Consider the following 12,854-nt stretch of genomic DNA (forward strand, 5'->3'; position numbering starts at 1 on the left):
TCAAAGTAAACTATGATATTGTTTATTTATATGCATCCAGTGATTCTCTTCAGCTCCAGCTGTCACTTCCACAACTGCTTATTATAAATCCACCCTTATACTCCACCAGTATTTAAGCTAAGCGTTGTGAGGGATGGCATTCTAGCGGGCTTATGTGGAACTACACCAAAAACAATTAAATAAATAATAATGAAACCAAACACAACCTCCATTAATCATTTTGTTGTGTTAGCTGACATAATAGCTGCTGTTAGAAAACCTAAACTAAACTTGGGACATGTCCGAATGCAATGGCACTGAGCAGCTTGGGAGTTTAATTCAAGTCTTTATGGTCACAAGTTATTAAGATTCACATTTTCCCTCTGAAGCTCACAGACCTGCATTAATAAAAAAAAACACAAACTGAGAATTTACTGCCTCGTAAAAGAGTGGATATATTTTCTTTTTCATAGCTGAAATAAATAATGTGATCAAATAAATGAGGCACAGGCAAATAAACCAAAGAGAATGAATAACAGAGAAAGAGACAGACAAGAAATCGCATGATGCCAGTCAGGAACAATAGAAAGCAAACTCAGATGTGTGCAAACATGACTAAGGACTTTATTAACCAAATCATTTTCCCCGTAATATCCACAAATAAAAGTGATCTCTTTATATATATTCACATTGTATAATTTCATAGTGTGACAAAAATTCTCTTTTTTCTTTTTTCTTTTTTTTTTGGGATTTCCAGCCATTCCTATTAATTGTCATTTGATCAGTCGCCATGCAGTCATCAGAAAGGTTGAAAAACATTACGATTTGTCAGCATTGGCGGTCGTGTCCGGCGTCCTCTCTTCTTCTCCACTATTGGCTCTTCCTAGTGCTAAAAACCTCCTTGGTTTCCCAATCACAGATTTCATCACACTGCCACAATAAAATAAAAATAAATTAAGAAAGCAACATTCTCCTGCAGAGTTCTCCTTCCCTCCTTCTCCTTCTTGTTTTTTTTTTTAGTTTTTTTTTTTTTTAGATATTTTCTGTTTTTATATAATAATATCAGTAATAATAATAATAATAATAATGACTATAATTGTCCTTGATATAAATTCAATAGTATTTTTTTCTCTTTCTCAAATTTTTAAATAAATCATTTTGGCAATCCTCATATGCTGTCACTTTAGAATAAAAGAATACTCAAGTAGAAAATAAAAACTGTGAGAGAAAATTCATCAGAAGAGGAGCGACGAGTGAGAGAATGAAAAGTGTGAAAGCAACAGAGAAGAGCAAGAGAGGAAAGAAAGAAAAGAGTGAAGGAAAGAAAGAAAGACAGACTGAAAGAAAAGCATCCACTTCAGACGCATGTCAGAAACGGCTCTATATACAACATTTTCTGTTGTGGAAATCTGTCCCCCCTGTGCCTGTGGTCTGTCCGTCCTCCTCGGGTGTGTCTGCAGGTGTCCTGCTGGGTGGAGCAGTCCGCGGTGTCCCAGTGTTATACCAGAGTGTAAGACTTGGCATAGGGGTTGTTGCTCTGTTTCAGGTGTCCTCTGGAGTCCAGGAGAGACTCCTGGGAGGTGCTGAGCTTGGCAGCCTGTGCTTGGGCTAGATCTCCTGAGGAGGGGGCCTCTCCCCGGACCTCCCCCCGGGCTTCTCCCCTCTCCCGGACATCCCTGTGGGGGAGGGTGGAGGCAGTTCCTGGCTGCCACTGCTGCACCTCCCTGGGTGACGGCACTTCCATGGGGGTGGGCTCCATGGGAGGTGGCCTCTTCAGTGTACGGCTCCTCTGGGGTTCCAGGCAGGTCTGGCCCATGGCTCCTCCCCCGACTGCTCCTCCGACTGCTCCTCCTCTTGTTTCCCCTGTAGCACCAGCACCAGCTCCACTCCCCCCTGCACTGCCTCCTCCTCCTCCTCCCCCTCCTCCTCCACCACCACTTCCTCCTCCACCTCCACCGATGCTGCTGCCACTGCTGCTGCTGACTCCTCCGCCCCGGGCTGGCAGCGGCACACCGCGGTTCAACAGGAAGTCCATTCGGAGGTAAGGCGGCAAGTGGACCAGCTCTCCTCCTGAGGGGCAACACAAGAGGAGAAACACACTCTGATTAGGTGGAGTTCAACAACTGTGTGAAACAATGAAAGAATGAACTTCATTTATATAAAAAAATAACTTGATTCCAAATAGAAAATTAAATATGGCTCCAACACATTATACAAAAAACACACAAAGAGATTTGACAAGAAGTGAGAGGAAGTACAAACTTATCAAATGCACCACAGTTCCACAATTTAGTCAACTTCATCACATAATGCCTGCAAAGACAAATTGAATGAACCTGCTGTTTAATTCATGTAAGTGAACTTTCTGGTAACTTGGAGGCTTTACAGAGAACACACAGCTACCAATTTAGACGTCCACCTGACATAAAGAAGGATTAGGATTGTAAATATTTATCTTTGACTGTCAGAAATGATGATCAGCCTGAACATTATAACCACTTTTATTATTACCCTCCTTCGGTTGTGCCATTGGCGGCAAACTGTACTCTGACGTCATTCTGTCTGTTCACATCACTGCTTCACCAATAAGTCACGACTGAATATGTTTATCCATCCATTCTTATATAAACTGACCGCTGCAGACAGGCACGACTTTTGGAGACGATCTGGTCACGTCGTTGATCAATCACAACTTCTGCCAGACTTGCTGAAATCCTTAAACTTGCTAATTTTTCTGCTTCTACCATATCAACGTGGAGGAATGAATATGTTCCACCCACTAACAGGTGCCATGATAAAAAGATCATCAGTGCCGCTCATTTTACCTGTGAGTGGTTATATTGTTATGGTTTATCAGTGTTGCTTTGTTTCAGTCTCTGGTGACTACGAAAAAACCAACATTGAAACCAAGAGGTGAACATACATCTGTTGCTCCTTAAAAGAAAAATATTACAAAGTGGATTAGTGCTCGGCTGTGGGTCAGCAGTAGATGCTTTGATGTGTTTTTTTTTTTTTGTGAAAATGAGAAAGCTGGCGTGTGGTGAGAGTGAACTATAATGATATTAAATGTGCCATTAAACCCAAGCAATGAAGTGAGACACACTAAAGCCCTCTATAAGGGCTTTGCTTCGGCGATAATTCTCGTTGGGTCACCTTTAACATGTTCACAAGGATTTTTCAACCCTGAACATGCCCACCTCTGCTGCTTTTCAATTTAAGTACATAATTATACTGAAAGCAAACCAAATTGCATTCTTCCAGTGAGTCTCTGCAGTGTTCCTGCTGCTCTGTATGGCTCATATGATGAAGGCTGATTGCTGCCTATTCATTTGGATGAGAAGAACATACATGGCACTGTAAAGTACTTTAAAGCATGTGCCTGTAGAAGAGCTGAATTTAGTCATTTACAAGGTTTAAAAATACCTTCAGATGAAGCTCAGTATGACTGCAGGATAATCTAATTGTTGCTTTTGGCTGATTCTGAGACATTGCTTTCTGTCTCCAGAAAGTGTGAGGCTGTCCTCTGAGATTCCCGCTGTGTGTCCATTATACACTCCCAACAGATCACCTCAGACTCCATTTCCATTCCGTCTTCCCCTACTTTTCAATTAAATGCATATAGAGCCGAATATCCACATTTAACTCACATCCATTCACCTCAGGCCCTCCTGGGACCATGATTCACATAAACCATTATTTTAATGTGATACGAATCTCACCCAAGTGTGAATCTATTTGAATTAACAGTAACTACGAGGCAGAGGTGCAGAAAATAATGTAATAGCAAGCTGAATATTACAATGTTATCTTTGATGACATAGTCAGGGACTGATGCAATCATTAGAGCTGCACTCTCTCACTGTGACGAAGCAGTGAAATGAAATGTTTGTCTTGTAATAGCTTGTGTGTCAAACATAAATTGCTATTGTTCGACCTCTCCATGCACTTCAAGATTAACAGCACTGCAGGAAGAAGAATTACCTGTGAAAACACGTGATAGAATAATATAGTCGGAGTTTGGTTTAACCCTCATTTTGGTCTGAGGGTTAAACCACGAGTACGTGATCTGTGAGTACTTCTCAAAGGTGTTAGACGAGAAGTCTTTTGGGTTCAGTAAGTTTACCACTATTGTATTCCTTCCACTGAATGGACTGCGTGTTTAACAGAGCGAATTAGCTCGTCACAAAAGGGTGTTGGGTTGCCAGATCCAGTGGACTGCACCGAGAAGCTACACTTGATTACCTGAGTAACGTCAGTATTATCTCCGTCAATTTGTCGTAAAAAGGATTTTCACACACATTCCCTGCTAGCACATGGTCAAAGCCCTCACATGCACGATGTGTATGATATATACATAATATAGCAATCAGCCTTAAATGCATGGCCATAACATAAACACTGATCAACAAAGGAAAAGCAGTGGAAATGCAACTGAGCCATGGACGGCTACGTTTCACTGATGGGGAGACGGACGGCGTTTTGTGGCTTCAACTGCTGCAGAAGATCATTTTGGCCCTGATATGAACACAATGCAATACTGTCACTTTGAATGGGACGCTACCAATATCTCATATGTGGTCATAATGTTATGGCTGATGAGTGCACACACACACACACACACACACACACACACACACACACACACACACACACACACACACACACACACACACACACACACACACACAGCTGACAGCCACTCATTGATAATGCCGACAAACTGGAAGTGGCCTTTGTGGAGTTACTCCACCACGTGACCTTGGAGAATAGATTTCTGGGTACAGGAGATGAATGCATAAATTACTGTGCTTCATAATAAGCCCTATTAGCACTGACAAACATGATGAATGGCCAGGAGTGTTAATTGAATAAAATATAGATTTAAATGTTTGTGTGGGAGCTCATTAGAAATATAGCTTGAAAATTACTCAGCCACTAAATTACACATTGTACAGTCCTGGTATACTGTTTGTAACCAGAATACAAAAGTATTCCCAACCATTGATCTGTGAAAGTGTCTTTTGCATCACCAGGTCAGTCCTCAGTGACTGGCGATATTTAAATGATTATATCTCACAACATTCACAGGGCAACCAGAGTTTGACTGTGAAGGGACCCAAAACGCTGATGGATTGGTTTTAATGAAACAAGCTGTGAGTATCTTTAACCGCTCTGTCAGGATGGTTTTGTCACATAAACCGCTGAGCTGCACCTTTAACCTCTACGGTGGACAGGTGAGGTCAGCCCAGGTCGATTTGCTGTAATAGAAACAGATACGGGGTCGAGTCTGGGTCATTCTCCTGCTTTCAACCAGGCCGGCCCCCCCACACCGGGTCTGAGTTTCAACACTGTAATGCACGCTACTTAAACTTTACAAGTGTGGAGAGAATATTTTTAGAAGAGCACACTGACAGTCTGAGCACATTTTAGGCACTGCAGGAAGTAGCAGGGCATAAAACACGAGGATTAAGTCGAGGAGAACAACCTCGCAGCAGTGCTTAAAGTCAGTAATTAAACAAACTACAAGCTGCAAGACAACAACAACAACAACAAACTGGTTGGAGAATGATTTGGTGTAAAACTGTTTTTGGGGGCACATTGGGTTTTCTCTTGGGCCAACAATTTCAAGACATTTCTGTTAGAATAAATGACGGCACATTAATAACATGTCTTGTTTGGTCTGGGAAGAGCTTGGGGTCTCCCCAGAAGAGTTGCACGCCTGTCTGGGCTTCTTTGGCAAGAAGATGATATATTCAGAAGAATTAACAGCAGTGCGCTAAAATATGGAGGTGTCTCAGGATGTGATGGGGAAGTGCTCATGAATAAAAGACTCAAAACCTGCAGATATATGCTGTGCTATCTATATTAAGTGTGCATGAAATTACACAATCCTGCCACACTACATCCCTGTGTATGCTGCTTTAGCTGCAAATGTTGGACTTTTTGATTCGTGAGATAATCATTCAGTTCTTTTTATAGTTGCTGTTTACTATTACCAATACCAGTTTACCAACACCAATAGCTGGATATTTTCCCACAACATTTTCAAAACAAAGCACTGACTGCAGAGTCGGCTGAAATAAAGTATTTGACACAGCTAAAAAGGTTTTTAAAAAATCCTAACATTTGCAAATTCACCTCGAGGTCTGAGTCATTGGTGATGCAAGAAATATAAAAAATTTCTAATTTCAACCACACTTATGAAGGCACTATTTTCATTATTCAGGCACAACTGTAGAGGGAAATTGTAGAAGGAACACAGCTCCGCTCCTGAGCCAACACTGTATCCCTGCTGAAACTGACACCAGGTTGAAGTACTCAGCAGTGTCACACCATCCTGAAAGACTAAGAGTGTGCTATTACACTGAAAGGTCTCCCCTGTTGTAGCAAAGTGCTGTTTTGTGCCGTGCGACAAAAACCTGAGATCGGGTTGACAGATAGCCTTTAGCTGCCCTTTCTCCCTGGTAAACTGGTGATATGAGTCACACAAAACTTTCAAAACATTAATGAGGCCTGAAACTTAAGAAGCAGATCTGATGGCCCTCGACTCATGTTTGTCAAACTGAGGATTCTTGGATGGTTTACCCCTGCCTGGACAATTCAGGACGCCTCCAACAAGGCAAATTATCAGTGGCTCCAGACGCTCTCTAACATGACAGCGGTGGTGGTGATGGATGAACTTGTGTCGGGGGGTGGGGGGTGGGGGCCGTCTGTCTGTCTTTTTGTGCTTCTGGACTCCTGTGTGTGGTCAGCAGCCTGTCGGCGTCCTCTGCCAGGCCTTGTAATTGATCTGCGGAGCTACTGGGAGAGCGACGGGTCATGTAAGGTAAGACTACAACCTGAGAGGAGAAAGCGCTGCGGTGAAAAACAACTTTTCTCAAATTCCAGATGTGTTTATGAAAAACAAGATCATCATCAATCAGAATATCCCAGAGGAGCTGCAGGGGAAGCTGCGCCACATAATCCTTGTTCATGATGTGCTACAGGATTACTCTGCTGTGTTGAAGGTTGAAAAGTAAAAAAAATAAATAAATAAATAAAACTACTCCCACGGAAGGCAAAAGAAACAACAAAGTGCTTCTGATCAACTGTGCTTAATGAGACTGAACCTCATGCAGACTGCAGGGGAGCCCCAAAGACAGAAAAGACGTCAGCGTTGACATGAAGTTGAACCCTAATCAGAGTTAAGTGAGGAGCTTCTGCACACAGACATAAAGTGAAAAAAGTTGTTTCGTTTCTTAGATTCTGATTGACAAGTTATTTGGAATTTCTCTGCCAAAAACATGATGCGACAAAATAAAGAATAAAAAACAAAAAAATCCACAAAATTGATTGTTATCATTATTAACTGCATTTGTTAGTCTGAGATCTGTCCTCAGAAATCCAAAAATACATGATAAAAAAATGCTGTTGTGGTCCAACTTATGTCTCTTTGATTCTGTGTCTGAATTTAACAGGCTCAGCTGAGTGAAGTGCAGGTGAAACCAAACTAAAGCATGCCATATAATCTGTCTTCTGTCCTTTGTACAATTTCTACTTTAGTTAAAGTGCGTGGCAATACGAGACTTTTAAACTGCAGTTTGAAAAACTAAAGAGCAGAAGTGGAAGACTAAAATCTGCAGGTAAAGCATTCGTGAGAGTTCCTCACCAGGTCTGTGCGCCTTGGGCACGGCCATGTTCATGACCCTGCTGACATCCTGAGGTTTGGGCGGTGAAGCGGTGAAGCGGCAGATGCCCGACTCGGACGGTGTGCTGGAGGTCAGGCTGTCGGTGTAGTCGTTGGTCCCTGCTGTCATCTGTTCGGATGAGGTGTCGGAGATGAAGCACTCAGTGATGGTGAACTTGGCGTGGCGGAGCTGCTCCTCCATCTTGGCGTGCTCGTAGGCTCTGGCCAGCTCCTCGTAGGTGGAGGAAGCGCTCTCTGTCGACACCATGCTGCTGCGGGCACGATCTGGGAAAAATGTGGGATTGAAATGAACATGAGAACATTATCCATGTGGGTTAATCTGGATTTATAAACACAATCCAAAATGCTAAGATAAACCATGAGGATCATCTTGAGACTTGACCATCAGAAAAGCAACACAAACTCTGTCACATCCACTTAAAACGTTGTTGAGGACAAACAAAGTGGACCGATGTGCCTCCTTTTTGGACTCTACCTGTATCCTGTGAGGGGCTGACGCTGTAGCTGTCGCTCTCCTTGTCCACGGAGCCGGTGGCGCGCGGGGTGGGGAGTCTCCAGTCGGTGGTCAGTGTGTGCGAGGAGCTGGTGGGGTGTGGTCGGTTCAGAGTCCACTGGCTGGCGTAGCGGCTCCGTGCTGCGGCAGGCCCAGCTTTGGCAGTGCGTCTGGCAGTGGGGTCTGGTACACACAGAGTCGGCAGAACCATCATCAGATGGAGGAGGTGATACAGTATACTTTCTTAACCAGTTAAAGATCTCTGACACAATGAAAACCATCTTTAAGTCGTCTAATATCAGGAGCGACGAAGCGCCGGGGAGTGTGCTGGCCATTGTTTTCTGTTACGCTCTCGACGTTTCTCTTTCATGGGTCACATTTGACCTTATGACAGAAATGCTCCAATGTGTGAGCACACAGGAATCTTAAACCTTTGTAGGAATTGTCTGTCGACCAAATAGTTGTTTTTTTTCGAGAGGCACAGAAAATACTGAAAGTGGAGATAACACAGCTTCTAATCTTTAACACTGCACTACATAATAAGATCAAGGGTTATGTTACATTTATTGAATAAAATGAATTACAATTAAGAACCGTTGATATATTATTTGTTAAATTTTATGAGCATTCCAGCTGTTTCAACCACGTCATTTCATTGTAATTTTCTATATTCTTTTCACTTATCAAGTATCCAGATCAACCCGTACTGTTTTCAATTAAATAAAATTTGTTTTGTGTTTCTTTGAAACAAATTATATTTTGTATTCCTTCAAAAGTTTTCCTTATTTGGATTTATTCATATTAACCTAATAAGAAAACTCAACAGTAATGACCTGCAGTGATATGCAGCGAGAAGCTGACATGTTAGAATATATAAGTTTTTTTCACATCAAACTGAACATTTTCTGCTGTGCAACATCAAAACGCTGCAGCGAGCCACTAGAGGGTGTGGAAAAGCTCCAAAATGCTTCAGATTTTTCTTATTTTCATTTATCTTTTAGAAAAAACAATTTCTTAACCGCAGAAGTCTCTCTATTTTATGTGGCAAAGAAAAAAAATGTGATTAAGAAACCCTCTTTTTTGCCCTTAAGTTTAGAAGTCTTAATCTGAACAAAAGAGAAATATATTTTTCTTTACTTTTGTCAGCCCTGGTTTGGGAGTTCTCACGGCTTGTTCTCCACACATCATTTGTAAAGATCTATTTCCTCATGGTGGTGTGTGATTAGTGAAAAAAAAAAAAATGCATTTCACCAATCTTCACTCTTGGTTCTCCATCTCCTCTAAGCAGCTCTGGAATTGAGTGTCTCGTGAAATATGAAATGAACTGTATCTTTTGAAATCCCAAGAAAACAATCCCATTTCTCTGTTCTTGTGGATTGTGTGTCCACCTCCGCCTAAAACAAACCTGAGATATTCAAAAGTTGTCTCATCTCAGAGCTTCCAGTCTATGACAAGTTTATTTTAAACCCATAAACCCTCCATTATGCTCAGCATATTAAACTCTAAAGTATATGTATTTACCTGACGCTGTACTCTTTCAGATTTGTCATTTTCAAATCTTACTGCGGTGAATATATTAGTGTGTAAACTTTTCCGTCAAGACCAAAGCACAACAGAATGTATGTTTTTCTATCGATGTACTGAAATGAACGAGGTAATTCCAGCCTCTGGGGAGAGGTTTGCCTCCAGCAGCTGGCTTTTAATCTCCAACAGAAGGACGCAGAACAAACTATGAAATTTCACCAGCTTCAAAAACAAAACAGCAGTAAAAGAAAATTACTTTTTGTATCATTCCCACAGTTGGAGCATTTGAAAGTACTCAAATCCAAACAGCTGCTCAGACAATGTGGCAGAAACTTAAAACTACATAGCTACTAATTATTTTTATATATATCTAATATTGTACATGCTAGAAAATGGGCCACACAATAAGGAAGTGTAGTGATTAGCACTTCGGTCTTATAGTGATCATGCTCCTGGAGTCTGGGTTGAATTTGGGACTTTTCTGTTTGGACTTTGCATGTTCTCCCTCTCCACCAAAACAAGTGATTGTGTGAGTGCTTGTTTCTGTGTGTTTGTCCTGTGATTGACTGCTGCCCAGTCCAGGATGGATCCTGCCTTTACCTAAATTCAGCTCACCTCGTCTCCGGCACCACATAACCCTGGTTTGGATAAAGTGCAATGGAAGATGGAAAGATTCAGAAAATGATCCGATAAATAAATGTCAAAAGAATTTCACCTTTCAGTGTTGCAGATTGTTTTGATGACAGGCTCCTGATGTTCACAGAGTGAGCCAGCCTCCAACCATAACTTCTGTGTATGGTTTAAAGAGTATTATAATATATTTTATTTTCTATTTTATTAGTTAACTGACTAACAAAGAAGTGATAATAAAGTGATCACCTTTCGTCTTTGGGCTTTATTTGATTTGTTCAAAGGATTTGGATTATCTGATAATTCACATATTTAATATTTTATGAACATTGAGGCAAACTGTCTTTATGATTAGAACCACTAAATCAGCTGGATAATTCATTTTCATGCAGCACTGGTTGTTATTTAGGATGGTGCACGTTTATTCTCATTTTTAATTTGATTCTTTAATGGACCCAACCTCTACTGTTTGAGAGCACAAAATATGTAGATCTATCCCACCTGAATCACTTTAAAACATCATTTTATCAACATTTTGATATATCAAAGCATTCAAATTTGGCTCTGAACACAGATTTATAAGGCGGAGGAGTATTAGTTATTTTCTTTGCTGTGGCGCAGATCTATGATTTACCCCTCTGTGTGGGGTAAACTTCCTCATCAATGTCAAACTGCCTTCATGTACACAAACGCTATCATATTCAGCCTGACCCAGACAGGCTGTTGTTGCTTCGCATGCCACAAGATCCACCTCAGAATGAGACGCTTTAGAAAAGACCTGGATTGGATCTTTGCAGAGAAGAATAGTGCTGGTAATTGTAGCGGGTCAGACAGTAATTCAATCAGCCGGGACGGAGGGATGAAATGATGGAGGTGCTCAGCTAACAGCGGGGAGGAAATATAACGCATCGTCAGCAGTATTGGTGCACGCCCCAGTGGTCAGGTTAAATGATCCAATCATGCGGCTGTTTATTTGTGTGTAGTTGCACGTGTGCTGGACTGGCGTGGAAGCTGGGCTGCAGTTAGGGGGTGCAGAAGCTGTATAGTCACAGAAATCTTTAAGCAATATTTGGCACCTCTGATCAGATGTTCTCTTTGGTGACGCTCGCCCAGAATTACAAGTGGAAATTCAGAAACACAGTGACTGTATTTTTTTGCAATCTCACAGCTGAAAAGCATCTTATTTGGTTCTATTCTAGCAGAGGGCTCATAAGCAACTCTTATCAGATCCTGTTAAATGATAGCATAATGTATAAATATCAACAGCTCCATATTTTCTGTCGATTGTGGTATAAACAAATATTAGTAGCTACATCCTGAACATGTTCACCTTCAATGTACTTTTTACAATACCTCCCGGGTTAAAAAGTACAGTCTGACATCCTATAAGCTATAAAGCCTTCAAAACACTTTGAGTTAAAGTAGAGAAGACAACTTAACACTGAGACCCAGAAGTGAACTTTGTTGAAACAGTGTGACTCCCAGTGGGCAAATGAGATAAAGTGGTTACTTTTATCAAAAACATGGGTGTCACTGACTCTTTTGTTTGCTTTTCGACTTTGCACGCTCACCTTGTCGAATTGAACCCTGCAGTGAGCCTGTTTAGGTTCACAGACCAGATGTTTGACACCCCTGGTATGTAGTGAAGCTGAGACTGGATTGAAAAGCTATTTTCCTTGTGTGTAATTCCAATTAATGTGGATTGAAACACGAGTACCGGTTGTTGCGTTTTACGGTATTAGAAAGTAAATCAATAACAAAAAGCAACCAAATAGAGCAAAATCACAGCTTCAGCCACAACAACAGTTTCACAACATTATGGTTAGTAGCACACGACTGACAGTAGTAGTATTAGTAGTAAAAGAAATAAATGTGGGCACTGACGGTCATGGGACTCACTGGTTCCAGGCCTGGCATCGGACACATCCACCAGCGGCCCCGTGGCCTGGGACAGAGACTGGTAGTGGACTGTGTGGGTCACAGTGGAGGACTTCTGCTTATTAGTCTCCCCAAAGTCATTGTCTGTCAACAGTACAGTGGATCTGTCATCTAAAAGAGAGGATACCAAACACAAACTGTAAGTGATCTGCACTCAAAGACTGTTTAGAGTCCTGGCTCTGGCTCTGAGAGTCTCACCGATTGTCTCCATGGTGTCCCGTTCCTCGATGAGGAGCTGGGCTCTGGGGATGTCGATGTGCATTCTTAAGGTCTGCTGCTGCTTGTTCACCGTGTCCGGCGTCCGTGTGTTTTTACTGCAGGGATTAATGCAGAAAATTGCCTTACTTGTATTGCAGAAATGCTAATTCAGTCACATTTAAGTTGATAAGTAGCTGTACGTAAGCAAGAGAGAAAAGCATGAACACCGTATATTTGATTTTTACTGATAGGAACTGCAGCTCCAGGCTACAATGTGATTTATGTTCCCTGTTTAAAGTAAAGCAGCTTGTATAAATTAAGATTAGGAATACGTACCTCATCAGCATTTCTGCCAGGCTTTTGGCATCTGTGAAGTCAGCAAAGAGGCTGTTAATACCATAAGAG

General features: G+C 41.6%; 1 protein-coding gene across 6 annotated transcripts in view; it reads right to left on the reverse strand.

Moving 5' to 3' along the window:
* Positions 1-1,477: 1,477 nt before the first annotated feature.
* dscamb (Down syndrome cell adhesion molecule b) overlaps positions 1,478-12,854 on the reverse strand; it is a gene marked incomplete at both ends in the record, with an annotated part of 124,107 nt that continues 112,730 nt past the window's right edge. The window contains 7 exons of one of the 6 annotated variants that reach the window (XM_080460540.1): positions 1,478-1,809; positions 1,993-2,049; positions 7,628-7,930; positions 8,142-8,342; positions 12,213-12,362; positions 12,450-12,565; positions 12,786-12,816. In XM_080460540.1, the coding sequence (XP_080316666.1) occupies positions 1,478-1,809; positions 1,993-2,049; positions 7,628-7,930; positions 8,142-8,342; positions 12,213-12,362; positions 12,450-12,565; positions 12,786-12,816 (1,190 nt within the window). Of the gene's footprint in view, positions 2,050-7,627; positions 7,931-8,141; positions 8,343-12,197; positions 12,363-12,449; positions 12,566-12,785; positions 12,817-12,854 lie in introns of all 6 variants that reach the window. The other 5 variants (XM_080460539.1, XM_080460537.1, XM_080460538.1 and 2 more) reach the window with 5 other exon arrangements.

This window comes from Lipophrys pholis (genome assembly GCF_963383615.2).
Source record: "Lipophrys pholis genome assembly, chromosome: 3".
Classification (NCBI taxonomy): Eukaryota; Metazoa; Chordata; class Actinopteri; order Blenniiformes; family Blenniidae; genus Lipophrys; species Lipophrys pholis.